The following is a 20010-nucleotide window of genomic DNA, read 5'->3' as shown; positions in this document are numbered from 1 at the left end:
TTGGGTCTTTTTCTTATATAGGCTCCTATTACCGCCGCCCCAGTCCCGATTTTTCACACTTTCTGTCTGGTCACCCTACCTGGCAATGAGTTTTACAGGTTGACTGTGCACTGTGGGAAGAAGTACTTCCTTATTTTTCTTTTAAACCTGGTGACTATTAATTTCATTGCGTAACCCCTGGTTCTTGTGAAGGAGTAGATAACACTTCCTTTGTTCACTTTGTCCACACCATTCATGATTTTATACCCCTCTATTATATCCCCTTTTCATCATCTCTTTTCCAAGTGGAACAGTCCCCCTATTTTTAATCTCTCCTCATGTGGAAGCTGTTCTATATCCCTCATCATTTTTGTTTCCCTTCACTGTACTTTTCCAATTCTAATTTATCTTTTTGAGATGGGACAAGCAGACCAGCACGCAGTATTCAAGGTGTGGGTGGACCATGGATTTGTATAGTGGCATTGCTGATATTTACTGTCTTATTATCTATCCCTTGCGTAATGGTTCCTAACATTCTCTTTGCTTTTTTGACTGCCACTGCACATTGAGCAGATGTTGTTGGAGAACTATCCACAATGACTCCAAGATCTCTTTCTTAAGTAGTAACAGCTAATTTTATATGTCTAGCTGGGATTATGTTTTCCAATGTGCATTACCTTGCATCTATCAATATTGAATTTCATCTGCCATTTTGTGCGATCCCTTTGTAACTTCTCACAGTCCGCTTTGGATTTAACTATCTTAAGTAATTTTGTATCATCTGCAAACTTTGCCCCCTCACTGTTTACCCCTTTTCCCAAATCATTTATGAGTATGTTGAACAGCACTGGTCCTAGTCCAGATCCTTGGGAGACCATGCTTATTACCTCTCTCCATTATGGCCACTGTGACTAACCATTTATTCTTACCCTTTGTTTCCTGTCTTTCAACCAGTTTCTGAGCCATAGAGGACCTTCCCCTCTTATCCCATGACTGCTTACTTTGCTTCACTTGCTTTGGTGAAGGACCTTGTCAAAGGCTTTCTGAAAGTCCAAGTATGCTATATCCATTGGATCACCCCATCCACATAGAATCATAGACTTTAAGGTCAGCAGGGTCCATTATGATCGTCTAATCTGACCTCCTGCACAATGCAGGCTACAGAATCTCACCCACCCACTCCTGTAACAAACCCCTAACCTATGTCTGATATATTGAAGTCCTCAGATCATGGTTTAAAGACTTCAAGGTGCAGAGAATTCTCCAGCAAGTGGCCCATGCCCCATGCTGCAGAGGAAGGTGAAAAACTCTCAGGACCTCTGCCAATCTGCCCTAGAGGAAAATTCCTTCCTGACCCCAGATATGGCAGTCAGCTAAATCCTGAGCATGTGGGCAAGACTCACCAGCCAGCCACCCAGGAAAGAATTCTCTGTAGTAACTCAGATCCTACCCCATTTAACATCCCATCACAGGCCATTGGGTATATCTACTGCTAATAGTTGAAGATCAATTAATTGCCAAAATTAGGCTATCCCATCATATCATGTTTGTTAACCTCTTCAAAATTTCTGTTAGATTTCTGAGACATGATTTCCCTTTACAGAAAACATGTAGACTCTTCCCCAACACGTCGTATTCATATATGTGTCTGGTAATTCTTTTCTTTACTATAGTTTCAACCAATTTGCCTGGTACTGAAGTTAGTCTTATGTTCCTGTAATTGCCAGAATTGCCTCTGGAGCCATTTTAAAAAAAAATTGTCGTCATAATAGCTATCCTCAAGTCATTTGGTGTAGGGGTTGATTTAAGTGATAGGTTACCCACAAAACTTAGTAGTTCTGCTCTTTCATATTTGAGTTCCTTCAGAACTCTTGGGTGAATAGCATCTGGTCCTGGTGACTTATTACCATTTAATTTATAAATTGGTAGAGGTGGTTTTGGAACAGACACCTCAATCTGGGACAGTTCCTCAGATTTGTTACCTGAAAAGAATGGATCAGGTGTTGGAATCTCCCTCACAACTTCTGCAATGAAGACTGATGCAAAGAATTCATTTAGCTTCTCCTCAATGGCCTTGTCTTTCTTGAGTGTTCATTTAGCACCTTAATGTCCAGTGGCCACACTGATTGTTTAGAAGGCTTCCTGCTTCTGATGTACTTAAAAAAATATTATGCTGTTAGTTTGTGTGTCTTTTGCTAGTTACTCTTCAAATCCTTTTTGGCCTGGCTAATTATACTTTTACACTTGACATGCCAGAGTTTATGCTCCTTTCTATTTTCCTCAGTAGGATTTGACTTCCAGTTTTTAAAGTATGCCTTTTTACCTCCCGCCACCTCTTTTATTCTACTGTTTAGCCATGGTGGTATTTTTTGGTCCTCTTATTGTTTATTTTTATTTGGGGTATACCTTTAATTTGAGCCTCTATTATTTTAGTGATTTTTAAAAGTTTTCATGCAGCTTGCAGGCATTTCACTCTTGTGACTGTTCCTTTTAATTTCCATTTAACTAGCTGCCTCATTTTTGTGTAGTTCTCCTTGTTGAACTTAAATGCTATTGTGGTAGGCTTCATCCCACACAAGGGTGTTAAATTCAATTATATTATGCATAGGCACCGACTCTGTGGGTGTAAGCTGAGCACCTACTTGCAGCCCCTCCATCACCTTCCATCCCCCCGCCCCCCAAGTGCCTCCTGCCTGCTGGAGAGCCCTGTGGATCAGTGCCTCCCGCCCGCTGCGAACAGCTGTTTTGTGGCATGCAGGAGGCTGGGAGGGAGGTCACAATATGCTCAGGGGAGGGGGTGGGACCTTGGGGGAAGGGGTGGAGTAGGGGACAGGGCCTGGGGCAGATCCAGGGGTGGTGCATGCCCCGGCACTTTGGAAAATCAGCATCTGTGACATTATGGTCACTATTGCCAAACCATTCAGCTATTATCACCTCTTGGACCAGATCCTGTGCACCACTTAGGACTAAATGAAGAGTATCACATCTACTGCTTCCCCACCATCCACCAGGTCAGTAACCCTCTCAAAGAAAAAAATTCAGTTGGTTTGGCATGATTTGTTCTTGACAGATCCTCACTGGCTAATCCTTATAGCGCTAATATACTAGCAGATTTCTACCTGCGACTAGAAAAAATCATGACGATAGCTCAGTCCTGGTTGGATTGTGCAGCTGTGGATGCTAACTTGGTTTAACATTGGCAAGTTCTTTAAATGTTACAGCTCAGAACTGATCCTTGCAACTAAATTTAATTTGTTATGGCAAAATTGTCAAACTCACACATTGTGCAGTCCAACCCTATACTCCTTCAGGAATAGTATTCAATTGCCATAAAAACACAGGCATAAGCATCACCTGTCAGTTGTAAAATCCAGACAAAGAGATGGCATCTGAGACAGGGCATTAAAGAGACACTGACAGGCTGGAGAGATCCCAAATCAAACCTATCCATTTGCTAACTGCGTGTAATTCTAGAGCAGAGACGGGATCCAGACAGAGGGAGTGTGAAAGACAGTGGCAGTGAGCGCCAGGGAGTTAGGACTGTGTGGCATTAAGCCGAGTAGGCTGCTCAGTTAGTTGTTAGTGGGCTAAGGTAAGGAATATCTATTAAATAACTGGGGGGCAGGAGGGAAGAGATTCTCACAAGTACCAAGGAGCCCACAGGTCAGAAAGAGACACCTGCTGATTTCAGTGGGGCACTGTGTGAGCACACAGGTCCAACTGTGAACATGGAATTGCAAAATCAGGGCTATCGTCTGTAACAAAAAGAAAAGGAGTACTTGTGGCACCTTAGAGACTAACCAATTTATTTAAGCATAAGCTTTCATGAGCTACAGCTCACTTCATCGGATGCATACTCTGGAAAGTACAGAAGATCTTTTTATACACACAAACCATGAAAAAATGGGTGTTTACCACTACAAAAGGTTTTCTCTCCCCCCACCCCACTCTCCTGCTGGTAATAGCTTATCTAAAGTGATCACTCTCCTTACAATGTGCATGATAATCAAGTTGGGCCATTTCCAGCACAAATCCAGGGTTTAACAAGAATGTCTGGGGTGGGGGTAGGAAAAAACAAGGGGAAATAGGTTACCTTGCATAATGACTTAGCCACTCCGAGTCTCTAGTCAAGCCTAAGTTAATTGTATCCAATTTGCAAATGAATTCCAATTCCTCAGTCTCTCGCTGGAGTCTGGTTTTGAAGTTTTTCTGTTGTAATATCGCAACTTTCATGTCTGTAATCGCGTGACCAGAGAGATTGAAGTGTTCTCCGACTGGTTTATGAATGTTATAATTCTTGACATCTGATTTGTGTCCATTTATTTTTTACATAGAGACTGTCCAGTTTGACCAATGTACATGGCAGAGGGGCATTGCTGGCACATATCACATTGGTGGATGTGCAGGTGAACAAGCCTCTGATAGCGTGGCTGATGTTATTAGGCCCTGTGATGGTGTCCCCTGAATAGATATGTGGGCACAGTTGGCAACGGGCTTTGTTGCAAGGATAGGTTCCTGGGTTAGTGGTCTGTTGTGCGGTATGTGGTTGCTGGTGAGTATTTGCTTCAGGTTGGGGGGCTGTCTGTAGGCAAGGACTGGCCTGTCTCCCAAGATTTGTGAGAGTGTTGGTCATCCTTCAGGAAAGGTTGTAGATCCTTAATAATGCATTGGAGGGGTTTTAGTTGGGGGCTGAAGGTGACGGCTAGTGGCGTTCTGTTATTTTCTTTGTTAGGCCTGTCCTGTAGTAGGTGACTTCTGGGAACTCTTCTGGCTCTATCAATCTGTTTCTTCACTTCCGCAGGTGGGTATTGTAGTTGTAAGAATGCTTGATAGAGATCTTGTAGGTGTTTGTCTCTGTCTGAGGGGTTGGAGCAAATGCGGTTGTATTGCAGAGCTTGGCTGTAGACAATGGATCGTGTGGTGTGGTCAGGGTGAAAGCTGGAGGCATGTAGGTAGGCATAGCAGTCAGTAGGTTTCCAGTACAGGGTGGTGTTTATGTGACCATCGTTTATTATCACTGTAGTGTCCAGGAAGTCTGTAACAAGTTACATATAGAACTCCTCTCTCTGGAGCCCAGGCCAAGTTACAACATTTGTTTGCCACAGTCTCCTCATCTGTAAAATGGGCATATTCAGGTACCCTACAAAGTGGTTGGAGACTGCTTGCATTAATGCTGTCTTGCGATCTTCAGGGGCTACAGAAGGGCAAGTATTGTTATTAGCACCTTGGCCCAGATCCTCAAAAATATTTAGGTACCTAACTGGGTAATGCATTGTGTAATGTAATGCACATTGATTTCAATGGGAGTTAGGCTACTAAATACACCTGAGGATCTGGGATGCTAGATACTATTGCACCATGCATTAGAAATGCCACCACATATATAGATAGATAATTTTTTTTTCAAGCTCCTTTCATCCTCCCTCAGGTATCTTGCCCTGTGTTCAGGCATGTGTCCTCTCTCTCTCTCTCTCTCTCTCTTTCTCTCACACACACACCTTTTGTCCTTGGAGAAAGCTTCAGTCTAAATCTCATTGCCAATATCTTTATTTTCAGGCATAACCAAAATGACCCCTTTGTTCTATTGTAGGCCACTTGGCCATGCAGTTAGTCCTCCTTTGACTTATTTGTTTACTGGATTACTGGAGAGGTGTGTTTGGTTGGTCGGTTCTCCAGAAAGGGGAAAAATAGCAAACAGAAAATGTTCATAATTCTGTAAAGAAAATTAATTTTGATCCTAGTCCCTTGCATATTATTCTTGTAATGGTGAGATATGACTCAATCTCCATTGCTGCATTTGTTCATAGCAGTAAAGTGATAAAATGTGGAGTGCTCTGAGATTAGAAATGTAATTGTGTAGACGTAAAAATCCCATCCATAACCATCATAAAGAGAGAGTCATCTCGAGATGACGATCTGCGTCCTTCAGAGCAATAACTGTAACAACTGAGAATGTAACAGAGGGAGCTTAAATGTTATGACTCATTTCTCTCTAGCAAGTCTCATACACTGCAGAGAAAGCATATTGGACATGACACAAGGGACTCAAGATATACTGACAAAGCTTAAAGGCCATTAAAATAAAATACCCACCATTGCTGCTGTTCAAATATTCTTCAACTTCTAATTTAAGGCACAAACACCAAAGATTGCAATTGTGTGATTCTCTCAGATATGTAGTATCTATCTAAGAAAAGTGTCGATATTTTCCACACTATTTGTGCTATAGGAGTAAGGGAAATAAACCAGGCTGATAAAACATGTTATTAATATTATTGTTTTAATATTTTGTATACCATTTAAGCCGTGAAATGTATTCTTTACATACAAACACCTCTGAAATTTCTTCCCTGATTGTACCAGAAGAACTTAAAATACACCTACCCCAAAAGGCAAAGCACAGTAAATTTGTTAGAGCAGGGGAGTGGGAGTTAGGAATCCTGGATTCTGTTCTCCACTTTGCCACTGGTTTGGTGTGTGACCCTGGAATTGTTGCTTAATCTCTATGCTACCACCTATAAAATAATACTCATTGTAAAGCACTTTAAGATCCTTAGATCAAAAGTATTTAATACATGAAAATTATTATTAAAATACATAGTATGTATCATATGTGGCATATTTCTAAAATTTAAAAGGCAATAGATATAACTACAGATACAAAATAAAATATATGCCAAATAAAAATTGCTATTATGAACTGTTCTGCGGGCAGGGGAGACTACAATTAAGAAGAGCTCTTTATGAATAGGGAAAATATCTTTTTACAGGTACATCCTGAGATAATGAATTTTCACTATTTACATTTGTACTGAAGAAAAGGGGGCTTTCAAAGACTGCTAGATCCCCTTGGCACGCTCCCTGCTTGAAGTCTGTTACAGTGATAATTGAAACTGTCGCACAGTATGGGGGGAAAAAAGACCCAAATCAGGTATTATTCTTCAGTCGAAAGCTATACTGTAGTTTAAATTAGTGAGGTGCTGCCGAACCCTTATTTAAAATGTGGTTGCACTGACATCCCAAGAAAAGAATTTCTTTGTTTAATTGCACTGTCAGTGAAGCACGCTTTCAGATAAAACCATTTGGAGTTAGACCTTTTAATAGAAAGTGACAATTTAAATTGCCACAATAGCAGCATACATGGTGCTTAAAGTCACTACTAAACTGTCATTGCAGTTGGCTCCAGCCCAGTTTGTTAAAGCTAAAGAAAAGGTGGAGGGGGTGTGAAAAGGAAATTAAGCGGTGAATCATTATTAATTCATTTGGTATTCACTGTAATAACATTAGCGGTGATGAACTCAGTTGGCTGTACGATGGATGCAACGTGCAATTCCATTCTAGGTTTGCACTTGTTAACATTCATTGCCAGTGAACTGGGAGCATTGACGTGCACTTGTTTTTCCACAGATTGATATTCTGCTGTCATCTTTCACTTCCATGGAGTCAGCAGATTTTACCCAGTGTGCTTACCTGAGCTCAGTTAAATACCATCTTTGGTACTTCTGAGCTTCCCCCTGAATTATGAATGATATTTCTGAGGTGCTAATCTCTTGGAACTTGGTCTAGGGGGATTTGCCCAAGGTTCCATCACTGCATCATACTTCACTACTACTCTGGATGCATTTTATGTTCCTTGTGTTCATTTACTTCTTTCTGAGCACTAGTATAACTAGGTCATCTAGGGGATGACACTGCCACGTTTCCTACAAGCTGAGCAATCTGCCAACAAGGTCATATGAGGTTTCAAGGTTACCTTGCAATCATCACTTCCTAATTAGACCAGGTACTATGAGACATTTGTGTAGGGTAACTGTCATTGTACTATGATCTGTACAGCTGTTCAAATCTTAATAAAAATAATACATGATGCCCCAAATTCACACAGCACATTACACATTTTGAGCCAAAAATCACATTTGCCTTATGCAAGTAGTCTGATTGGCTTTAATAAGACTATTCAGGGGAGCGAGGGGAGCAGAATTTGGCTCTTAGTGCAAGACACATGGGACAAAATTCTCATCCGCACCCAGTAAGTGCTGGACACAACAAAGAGAGGGGATACAAAAGAGCCTTTCATGTCCTCAGATCCTAGAGCCAGTTCTGTGCCAGTCTGGGACCTGGAGTACTTTAGAGCAGCCTGACAGGCTGTTCTGGCAACTGAAGATTGCTCCATCCTTCTCTCCCCTTTGGAGGCGGATAGCATAGAGCCACTGTCACTGGAGAATAAGGTAGCCTAGAGACAGCTATCCTGCTGAGGAAGAGGCAGGGCTCAGAGAACCCTGAATGGGGCTTCTACCCCATGGGGATTTCTTGAAAACCATTGGATTGCAGCCAGCACTACTCACAGGGTGCGTGGTACATGTTGTATTCTGTGTTGTAATTGAAATCAATATATTTGAAAATGTAGAAAACATCCACAAATATTTAAATAAATGGTATTCTATTATTGTTTAACAGCACGATTAATCAATTTATTTTATTAATCATGATTAATTTATTGCTTGACAGCCCTATTATTGTCATTTTTTAGGGAGATGGGGAAACTGAGGCATCAGTAGATCACGGGGCGCTTAGATGATTTCCCCAAGGCCACACAGCACGTTTGTGGCAGACACAAGATTAGATGTCTCCCGAGTCACAGTTCAATATACCAATCACTGCATCATGTCCACTGACAAGAAAGAGAGAAAGCCAAAATTTAAAAGCATTTGTTAGGAAGTAGAAAATATTTGAAATTAGTCTTCTGGCAATTTCTGCCTCTCTAGGAAGTACACCACAAAAAAATAAGTATCCTTGAGCAAACAGCGTATCAAATACCAGCTCCATTGGATCCTCTAAATAAAGAGATTAAATCATCCGCTTCCTGTATTTTTGGCTGGGCCAGCTGGTAAACTAATGCCATCTACCTATTAAGAAACAAAACTACTATATAGCTGTTTGTGTGTAGTTTTATACTGTATTGCCACCTAGTGGAAAAGACTTTCAGATTTCTGCAGTCTACCAGATTAAATTAAGGATCCTTACTTGGTCTTTCATCCTCCACTTACTTAATAAAATAATTATTGTTTACACATTGTGGCAAATTGCCGGTATGATTATGATGGGTCCCGTGCTTCCTCTTCTTGCAGGGGGTTCAGGGCACAGTTTCCTGCCCCTGAACTAGGGTATCTACTGTCCCATTAGTAACCCAGAGAAGGGTAGTGGAGAGGGAGGGACCCGGGCCCACCCTCTAGTTCAGGTCCCAGACCAGGGGCCCTAGGGATAGTGGTAAACCACTTGAACTAGTGCTTCCTTCCCCTGGGCTACTTCCCTCTCCTGTTCTTCAGCTTATGGGGCTTCCTGTCCTCTCTCTCTACACAAGCCGGGTGTCTCTTCACCTAGGATCTTGGTCTTCTAGCCAGCCACAGCACTTCTCCAAACTCTCCTCTACTTCAACTCCTTCCCTTGGCTGATTGAAGCAGGTGGTTTTTATCAGGTGACTAGCTTCAGGTGCTCTAATTGGCATCAGGTGCTTTTAATTAATCTATAGAAACCTTTCTTCCCTCTACAGGAAATAAGGCTTCTCCTCATCCTGGGACTTACATATCTCTCCTATATCACTCTCCTGCTGCCTTCTGGCCACGCTGTATCACAACATACTTGAGCACATTAATTTATTTTAAGAAACAATCCACATCAGCCTGTCCGAGATCAGAATTTCATAATTCAGCTTTTGGCAAAACTGCACAAGCCATGCATAAGATTTTGGCTAATGGAGTTTAAGATCCTTTGTTTTTAAAGAGAGCCCTTCCTCTGAAACAAGTGCTTATTGGAAACATTTAGATATATTTCTGAGGAGAAAAAATATTTAACATTAAGCACAAGCTCCTCTTCTGCAGAAACTGTCCCATTAAAAGAAGTAAAGTTAGGATTTATTGCTGCTGATTCTGTTAACACTAACTCCAATCACTGGATTGTGAGCTGGTTATATTTCACAAATGAAAAAGGATCAGGCCTGGTCAGGAGTTAGATAAGCGATTTTCCTCAGCCCTGGGATCAGGGGACCGGCTACTAGAAATTGTGCTACTTTATGGCACTCTTCTCATTGCATCAGTACTTAATCAACTTTCTGACCCCCATAGTGTCACAGGGCTCTGTACTGCAAGAGGCCTTCTGGGTAAACTGAAATAATTTTATATTCTAGGAGTGCAATCCGCTTAGGTGCCTAACTTTCATTTTTGGGCACCACTGCGATCCACAAAACTCCCACTCCGCTGCTCCTAACGCTGTCGGCTCCTCAACTCACCTGGTGCCTAAGTTCTTGCCTCTGCTCACTGCTGCCTGGACACCTATATCCCACTTAAGCCCCTGAGCGATTCATAGGTATTTAGCTGCCTAAGTCATGTGCTGGGGCCGGATCCTGTGGGCATGCTCAAAGGATGCCTACTCGATCAGGCCCCTCAGGCTAGTTCACACAAGACAACTGGAGGAGGATGTGTTCCCTTGTAACCTTTAGGCTAGTGGTTCGGACAATAACCCAGGATACAGGACCATCACCTCTCCCCAGTTCAAGTCCCCCCTACCTGATAAGGACTTGGTATCTGAACAGGGATCTACCACCTCTCAGGTAAGTGCCTGAATCACTAGGCTATAGTCATTCTAACTCTAACTCTGGCCCAATTTATATTTAATGAAAGTGGACCTAGTTAAATAGGAGAGACTGAGGGAGACACAGAATACTCCATAGCCTAGCGGTTAGGGCATTCAGAAGATAGGTGACCAGGATACTAAGCTCCCTGTAGTCACACCCTACACAGGCTTGGAACCATCTTTTACAAAATGTGCCTTGTCAGGTGTCATTTGAAAACTAACAACTCATTGATTGTTAATATTCTTGCATGAAGTATGTACGCAATGGGTATTAAGAGTTATGGAAATATGTTAGACTAAAATGTTATAACTATGTTATAACTAAAATATGTGTAAACCAGGTATGTCAGGGGGAGTTTTAAACAGGTCTGCCCTAAACAAAGGAATGTGTTTTGCCCACTGTTACTTCCAAAGTACGTTGAAAGACAATGAAAATCTATATACATGTAGCATAAACACAGCCATCAAGTCACAAGGGGTGGAGGCAAACCTCTCACTAATAGTGTGGGAAGAGACAGCATGGCATCTACATCTAGCTGGGGAGAGAGGCTTGGTTTGGGATTTGCTTTGCCGAAGAATCCATTGCAAAGGTTTACTAGTCTATAAAGACAGGGGGATGAACCACAAGTGATAAGCAACTGAATCAACTGATTGTATATAACATTGCTGTACTATCAAAGTGTGCAGAGTGCCGTCTTTTCTGAAAGCCTATGGTGCTGGTGATTAATGTAATTGTGAATGGTATATATTAAACCTCTAAAAGGAATTATGGATACTCACTGATATTAGGCTGTTCAATCTGCCCAGAAAGAAAGGGAATGTCACAGCTGTCTCCCTATGTAAATTAAGGATCGTAGAATTAAAACAATGGAAGCCCCAGGAAGGGAAGAACAGCATGAAGTCATCCTGCCTCTTGAAACAAAGTCACTAAACTTTGGAAGATATAAGCAAGGACAGAAGACATCTTTGGCATCCACCCCTAGACAGACCCAAGGGAATAGAGTACTTGTGAGCTGAGAAAGGTGGGTCCTTCAACCAAAAAGGGGGGTTGAAGTTTCTGGGAACTGAATATAGGTGAGAAACCTACGTAGGTAGAGATCTTCCACCTAGAAAGAAAAGTTAAGCAAGCACCTTGTACTTCTGTGGAAGTTGCTGACAGAGGGAAAGTCAGCCATGGCTGGGAAGAAGGAATATTGGCGAGCGAAACCAATTTAAATGAAGCCTGTACCTTGCTAGATTAAGTTTTAGACTTTTAGATGCACATTTTCACTTTTATTTGCTTGTAACCCTTGCTAACTTTATTCCTTTTACTTGGCATCACTTAACCTATGGCCTATCGTTAATACATTTGTTTACTAGTAATCTAAACCACCAGTGCTGTGTTTCAATTAAAGTAAATGTTAACTCCAGTTAATGTGACAAGCTCTTGGGTTTTGTGTCTTTAGAGGAACAAACAGACTTTAGCGTTTCTCTGGACTGTGCAGGAGAGGGCTGGACGTTGCAGAGTACACTATTTGGGGATATTTCGGGATGGGGAGTGTGTTGGGGTCACCTTGCTGGTTATAACTAAGGCTGGTAGAAGCCAGAGTGGGGCTTTGGGGCTATAGACAGACTACTGGGGTCAGAGCTGCTGAATCAAGGCTAAGCACACACATGCTTCAGAGCAGTGGCGGATTAGCCACTGGGCCTACAGGACCCACGCCAAGGGGGAGGCCCGGAGCCCTGGGCAGGTAGTAAAAGCCCTGTGCAGGCAGTAAAACAGAGCCAGGTGGGCATGGCAGCCTGGCACAGCAGCAGGGGAACCCCAGCACCCCTGTCGGGTGAAGCAGTAGGGGAAGCCCCCCCATTGCCCCAACCCCATTCCCTGGTGGCCATGCCAGGTACAGTGGTGGGGGAACCCCCACAATCCCAGACCCCGCTCCACAGCAGCAGTGCCAGGCGTGAGGCAGGGAAAGCCCCCAGCCCCTCCCCAAGCTCATCTCTGGCAGAAGCTGGGGGACAGCAGGGGAAGCCCCAGCACTAGAATCCCCACTGCGGCCCCAGGACTGAAGAAGCTCTCGTTATCACTGCGGCATCAGGGCTGGGGGATCTCTCACTCCCTGCTGCGCCTGGGGTCACAGCGGTGGGACAGAGCTTCTCCAGTCTTGGGGCTGCAGTGGGGGACAGAATGGGGGGGACCCTAGGTGGAACAGGGGCAGGGCCAGGGGTAGGGGCAGAAAGGGGTATTGCAGTGGGCATAGTCACATATGGAAGATGCAGAACCACAGGTGGAAGGGATAGGAAGGGCCCCCCTTCCCCCACTTGCTCTGACCTAGAACCTCAGAAATCCTTAATCCGCCTTTGCTTCAGAGTGTGACCTACATGCTTGGTGGCTGGTTGTGAGCATCCCAGCCTGGGAACTACAACACCAAAGCATTGTGAGGCAGCCAGGGCTGCAGGGCAAGAGATGACACAACCTCTTACCGGTTTGGATTGCATGAACTGAATTCCATCACAGTGACCAAAACCTGTTCAAATCCCTTCTCCTACTCAGGAGGAAGAGGGCCTCAAACAAGGGGTCTCACACATCCTGTACCTGAGTACCTATCCACTAGTCTGAAGGCTATAAGGAGGTCTTCCTTCTCGTTCTCTTCCAGAACACCTACCCACTCAAACCCCCCTCACATGACTTGGATAGCCAAGCATCCCTCTTCTCTCAGGTTGTGGATTGTTTGCAGAGATACGTGCCTCTCTGCAGCTCAAACTTAGCCCTAATTAAGGGCTAAACCAGTAGACTGTATAGTGTGTCACATCTGCAGCTCAGTTAAGAGCTCTCAGTTAGAAGAAGAGGTTTTTAGTTAAAAAGGGGAGCCTTACTTTAGCCTTTTTCTTCTTTCACTCATGGTGATAGAAACTCTCATACCTGCCAAGCAGGCAAGTGTTCCTTCTCTCCAACTTGATCCAGAGGAAGGAAGACAATCTGTCAGCTGTTTCCCTCGAATTATGTCATTAGGCCCTCACAAACTCAGCTGTAGTTACTTTAAGACGTCACAGGTGCAACAGCCACCAGGAAGTTAGGCAATCTGAATAAGCCTGCTTTGTAACAGAACTGCAGCAGCTCATTTCTAGAGAAGCTTTAGGCTCACCTTTTCCAATGAATACTGCCTAACTTAGCAATTCAACACCACTGCTTCCCCCACTGCATTATTCCTGCCAGACAGTTTTCTTTTTAGAGAAATCCAAATTCAGTTGTCCTGTGAGCAGATACTACTTACCATGTCATAGTGGTTGGTTCCTCCCACTAGATGTCCACAGATCTTGATCAGATGCATTTACCTCAGCACCAGTAAATGAGACAAGCCTAAAAAACAGGAACATACTGAAGAATGTATGTCAGGAGTAGGGGAGGGGTACTTTTGGTTCAAGAGCTGTGAAGAGCCATTGTCAAGGTTCCTCCCCCACTCTGAACTCTAGGGTACAGATGTGGGGACCTGCATGAAAAACCTCCTAAGCTTATCTTTACCAGCTTAGGTCAAAACTTCCCCAAGGTACAAAATATTACCCCCGTTATCCTTAGACTGGCCGCTACCACCACCAAACTAATACTGGTTACTGGGGAAGAGCTGTTTGGACGCGTCCTTCCCCCCAAAATACTTCCCAAAACCTTGCACCCCACTTCCTGGACAAGGTTTGGGTAAAAAGCCTCACCAATTTGTCTAGGTGACTACAGACCCAGACCCTTGGATCTTAAGAACAATGAACAATCCTCCCAACACTTGCACCCCCCCCTTTCCTGGGAAATGTTGGATAAAAAGCCTCACCAATTTGCATAGGTGACCACAAACCCAAACCCTTGGATCTGAGAACAATGAAAAAGCATTCAGTGTTTTACAAGAAGACTTTTAATAAAAAATAGAAGTAAATAGAAATAAAGAAATCCCCCCTGTAAAATCAGGATGGTATATATCTTACAGGGTAATTAGATTCAAAAACATAGAGAACCCCTCTAGGCAAAACCTTAAGTTACAAAAAAGATACACAGACAGAAATAGTTATTCTATTCAGCACAATTCTTTTCTCAGCCATTTAAAGAAATCATAATCTAACACATACCTAGCTAGATTACTTACTAAAAGTTCTAAGACTCCATTCCTGTTCTGTCCCCGGCCAAGACGACTACAGACAGACACACAAACCCTTTGTTTCTCTCTCTCCTCCCAGCTTTTGAAAGTATCTTGTCTCCTCATTGGTCATTTTGGTCAGGTGCCAGCGAGGTTACCTTTAGCTTCTTAACCCTTTACAGGTGAGAGGAGCTTTCCCCTGGCCAGGAGGGATTTCAAAGGGGTTTACCCTTCCCTTTATATTTATGACAGCCATCTTCAACATCAACATCCCTATAAATCACTAGACGCTGCTTCTTCAAAAGGTACATGCTGTGATATAGATAGCTGCTGCTGAATGGCAACATAGTGGAAATTTTTGCTTAGGGCGTAGTATTGTGCAGTTCGATATATTGTAGGAGTTTCATGCTTTCCATTGAGGTGTCTGCTGTTGATCACTGTCAGAGAGGTTACTGGAAGCGATAGATAATTCTGTCCTAGTATTTCTCTATGCCCAAAATATGATCTGTCCTAAAGAATCCAAGCTGTTCTTTACAGTGGCTTACCATGGCCAGACCCAATTTACTATTAAGGGCAAATCAAGGAATGGAAAATTTATTGAATGCTGGACAGTTGTGAATCAGTGCAGTAGGATTTCTTCTGACAAGAAGATTGGATGCCAGAAGTGAACCTGAAACCTAATTCAGATGTGGAAGGGCGTTGGGTCTCGGGTGTCCACCAGGGCACATGGTGCTGATTGTATCAGAGAAGCTAGTAAAAGACATACTTCTCTGAAGGGCTTTCTTGTCATAGTGTCAGTCACTATCTTCAGGGACAAGGTCAGGAGCAAGAGAGGCAATTCTGAAGTAAAATACCAGGCAGTGGCCCATGTTGATAACCGCCAGTTCTTCAAGTCACTTAGTGTGTGAGGTGGGCAGAGGGTGAGATTTGCAGCTGGAAGCCAGCAACGAGCCCATTCAGGTCCAGCTAGGCCACTAGAACCTTGGCACGTGACCAGTTTTACCTCACTGCAAAGCAACTAGCTCCATGAACATTCTGATGTATGCTGAGGAATTGACTCAACTCCAATTGAGAGCACATGTGTGACCTCTCATATTTTGACTTATTTCCCAACTGCATACCATATGCTGTGGTATAGTTGGTACACCATGGGCTGGCATCACATGCTATTTTGGATTGTTTATTGAGCAGCACACCTTACAGAAGGATACCAATTACCAGAAGCCTGGCAGTGGATTTTAATTAGGCTATGGGAGGGATGGTCTCTATCACAGCAATTAAAGGTCAGCAAGGGAGGATTCAGATAGACTTTGGAAGTTTAGGAGTCTGCAAAGGGGTTGTATGGGGGAAAGAGATCTGAAACCCTGACTCCGAGGGCTAGACCCAGGAAGGATTTAGGCACCTAAATCCAAAATTTAGATCCTCAAAACCACCTTTTAGCTGCTAACCCCACAGGCACCTAAGTGCATCAGTTTCCAAGTCCCATTAATGCCTAAATTTCTGCTGGTGAGCATGCAAGCCAACTCAGTCCTGATGCCCAGCACCTCACTTCTGCCTAAGTAGGCATTTGCCCCACCTATTTGGGCTGATGTGGTAGGCATGCTCTGAGCACGCTTACCAGATTGAGCCCCCACACAAAATGGTGGTGGTATCACTGCTCCCTTTATGTATGGTCACCCAACGCTTAGAGCTCTCATGCAGGCGATGAGAAATTCAGGTTCAAATCCCCCTTGGCTTGATGTGAAGCAGGGACTTGAACCTAGGTTTTCTATGTCCCAACCACTAGGCCATACTGGGCTTCTACTGCTCACCTGTGGGAACCTGTTCCAATTTGTATGAACTACATAGTCATTGGACCAGACCATGCATGAGAATGACTACAGCCCAGTGGTTGGGGCACTCCCCATGGAGGTGGGAGACCAAAATTCCAACCTGTTCCACTATTTAATTATTTATAGAAAGTGGAACAGCTTCAACAGGAGAGACTGAGGGAGCCCCACCTAAGAATTCTCCATAGCCCACTGATTAGGACAGAAACTTCAGGAGGGGGCACATGTCCATGAATCACAAGTGGGAGAAAGTGTCCACTTAACTCTCTTTGAGGGTTGGAGCTTAGGTCACACTCCTTTCCTCAGGATTTTTTGTTGGCTAGCTTATTAGCTGATCAGTTTATTGGCTTTTGTGAATGCCATTCTTAGGCATCCAATTATCCCCATGCTTTGTATGGGGAGCCTGGACACCTAACTCAGGGTTTTGGATTCTACTAGGCAGCAGGGAACCTAAAAGAAAAATGTTGCAATGCCTACGTCTTGTTTGTGGATCTTGAGTATCAAAAGACCACAGTGAATTATACTACTACCAGAGTGTAAGGAAGCTAGGATTGGTCTAGTCAAAGCTACAGACTAGCATAGTGCAGAAACCTGTTTGTCTCAGGCCATTCTTTCTTCACAGGAAGTTTACCTTGGAAAAGAAAACCAGTTCATGATGTAGATGACCACATATTGTTGAGGTTCTCCTGGTAAATTAGAATCCCATCCCTTCAGGATTGGAGTGACTACACCCACCTGTTTGTCATGTCTGGTTGCAGCCTAGTTAAACCATATTCTTGGTGTCTTGGTTTTTCTTCCTGCGATTGCCAGGACAATTGATTAGATCTCCATCCATACACAAAGTCATCCATCAGTAAGAGTCCTGTTAAAGGGTACTAGTTTGAAGTGTTTGGCATTTTGATTATTAAACATGTTCTCTCTAGTCCCCCAGGGGATAAGTTTTTCTTACCTTCTCTGTAATCTAGATGTTGTTTGTGTGTGGTCCATTTAGTTTAATTATGATAGCTGCATATGCTGTTCCTTCTGGAAAATAACAAAATAAAAATTATCCATTGTCTGGATATTGTAGTAGAACTTCACTTAGTACTCAATCACTTCATTGGAGGAGACTGACATTTTAAAAACAAACAATTTTATAGAAATTAATCATTTTAACTAAATGGAAATAGAAGTTAAGTGAACTCAGAGGACCTGCCCTCTTAGGGTCTCAAAGTACCTGTAACCTAAGCATAAGAAATGATCAAATGCCCAAGAATGAAGGATCATCAATCATTCTATTTGCTTCACAAATGTAAACCGTTTAAACACTTTGTATCCAGTACTGCACACAAGTTGAGAAATGGGGGGATAAAAATAAACGTTTATGCTAAATTTTTTTAAAGTGTGTATCATTAAGTAATAACTTAGTACTGGAACCAAGTAAACTAAACGTTCGTTAACAAGAAAATATTCTGATTTTTATTTTTTCACGTTATTATCAAGTACACAATTACAATAATGTCACACATCCCTATATGATTCTATGTATTTTGTTTTTTCTTTTTCTTTTTTACAAAGTGTACAGAGGGAGGGACATACAATATGTAACAGGGCATTTCTACAGAACAATAATTTATATTGTGTCCTTGTAAAAATCGGTACCTTTTAAAAACATTTAACTGAAACATCCATTTTATAGCATATGCTAATCAAATTATTTAAGAATTAAAACTAGCTGTAACTAATGTCAGTACATTAACAATAACTACAATTTCATCTTCTCTTTATACAGACAATACATTTTACAAAATCCACTTGACCAAACCTTTAATTACTCTTTTAAAAAAAAAGTTTCAGTATTGTGCTTTAAAAAAAGTGTGTATGATTCCAGACTACATAAGAGAAATAAAGTGTGTAAAAGTGTTTGTGTTCTTTGTCTTTCAGCTTATTTAAAAAATATATAGTTCAAAATGGCTAGAACTTCTCAATAATATGGTGGGAATTTATGTGGAATTTATAGTTTTCAGCTTTCCACTTGCAAAACACTTACACAGAAAAATCAATCTGAACAAAGATATTTTGCAAGATTTCAATGGAAAACGTGCACCAAGTTTTCACACACTATGGACCTGATCCTGTAATATACATACAGCTTGCAGGCAGACTGCTGTGACCACAGATTCCCACAGAAGTCAGGCACAGGAGTCTGCTCACCAGTTACACGTGAAATGATCAGGATCTCTTTATTATTAGCAACATTAGCCAGTGTAGGACTGGATCAGTATGTCTGGCACTATTAATCAGACATCACAAAAAAGTGTGGGGAAAAACAGCATTAGCCTTGCCTGAAAAGACAAGTCCAAGTTAAACTCAAGTGTTTACACTTACAATAAAACATATTCACTGGCTGAGAGATAGCTGCAGTTCGCAATAAGAAAACAAAATAGTAAAGATTTAGGACATAAGCATCTGAAAGAGGAAAACTCATTCACTATGGGTCTGATTAAGGACTGAGAGCCAGCTTCTGCATCCCTTGCTCCCAGTGAGTAGACCTATTAAATATAATGGAACTATTATCAGTGCTACTTGGTGGGATTAATGCTTGCAGAATCTGTCTAATCCTATAGTCATTTGGGGCCACATCCTACAATCCTTACTCAATCAACCTCTTACTTCAGTGGGTTGATTACTTGAATAAGGACTCCAGGATCAGTCCCTAATACATGACTTGTATTCAAGCAATTCAGTTTTGTTTTACCTTTTGTCGTCTCAAGATACATGACTTTGTATCTTACACATTTACACAGCAAATAGTAACCAATATTGCATTGCAGCTTTATCTTAGTAATAGACTTCAGGTGGTAAGATTACATACAATTGTAATGCTCTTCCATTTGTTCATAGACTAGAAAAACTAGGTTAATTCTGGATACTAATTATTTAATAAACAACAGCTTAGCACAGCTGCTGATGGTTCATGAAAAATGTTCTATTTAGAAACAGTTCTGCCTCTGTCATAATTTATTTTTTATTACGGATATCTGCATGAAAATTGGATCTCTGTTCCTTAAAAATCCTCTGCTCCTACTATTTCCTACTTGCAGTTCTCTCTCTAAATAATACATTTGCAAAACTGTCTGAGACATCTGTTGGACTTTAGAATAAAACTAAAATAATTCCCAGCAAAAATGTGATTTAACCCAAATACTGCTGTTTTATGTTGTTATACATAAAATCATATTCAATTGGGGTACACTTAACTGTGTACACAAGAAGTTGCAGCCTATCCAGGTAAGTGGAAGAGCTATATTTTATGTTTCCAATGGTAGTCAGCAGGAAGTTGAGAAAACCAAAACTCTTTTGTGATACATAACCATTCAAAGACAAAGAAGCACAGAGAATAAACATAATACTTATGAATAAATTCCTACTCCAAAAAGTGTAAGTATTGAAAAAATGCCCCCAACCATAATTTTTACTTTTTATAAAGGGAG

General features: G+C 42.1%; 1 protein-coding gene across 2 annotated transcripts in view; it reads right to left on the bottom strand.

Moving 5' to 3' along the window:
- The window catches only part of LOC311523177 (organic solute transporter subunit alpha-like), an 88072-nt gene extending 73218 nt beyond the window's left edge, over window positions 1-14854 (bottom strand). Inside the window, exons 1-3 of one of the 2 annotated variants that reach the window (XM_084632939.1) lie at window positions 14718-14854; window positions 13863-13948; window positions 11389-11443 (exon numbers count right to left, since the gene is read on the bottom strand). In XM_084632939.1, the coding sequence (XP_084489065.1) occupies window positions 11389-11443; window positions 13863-13919 (112 nt within the window). In that variant the 5' untranslated portion in view covers window positions 13920-13948; window positions 14718-14854. Of the gene's footprint in view, window positions 1-11388; window positions 11444-13862; window positions 13949-14717 lie in introns of those variants that run through there. The other variant, XM_084632941.1, reaches the window with a different exon arrangement.
- Window positions 14855-20010: the final 5156 nt, after the last annotated feature.

The sequence above is a fragment of the Lepidochelys olivacea genome (assembly GCF_965140295.1).
Source record: "Lepidochelys olivacea isolate rLepOli2 genome assembly, chromosome: 1".
Lineage (NCBI taxonomy): Eukaryota > Metazoa > Chordata > Testudines > Cheloniidae > Lepidochelys > Lepidochelys olivacea.
This window is presented reverse-complemented; position numbering and strand designations above follow the sequence as displayed.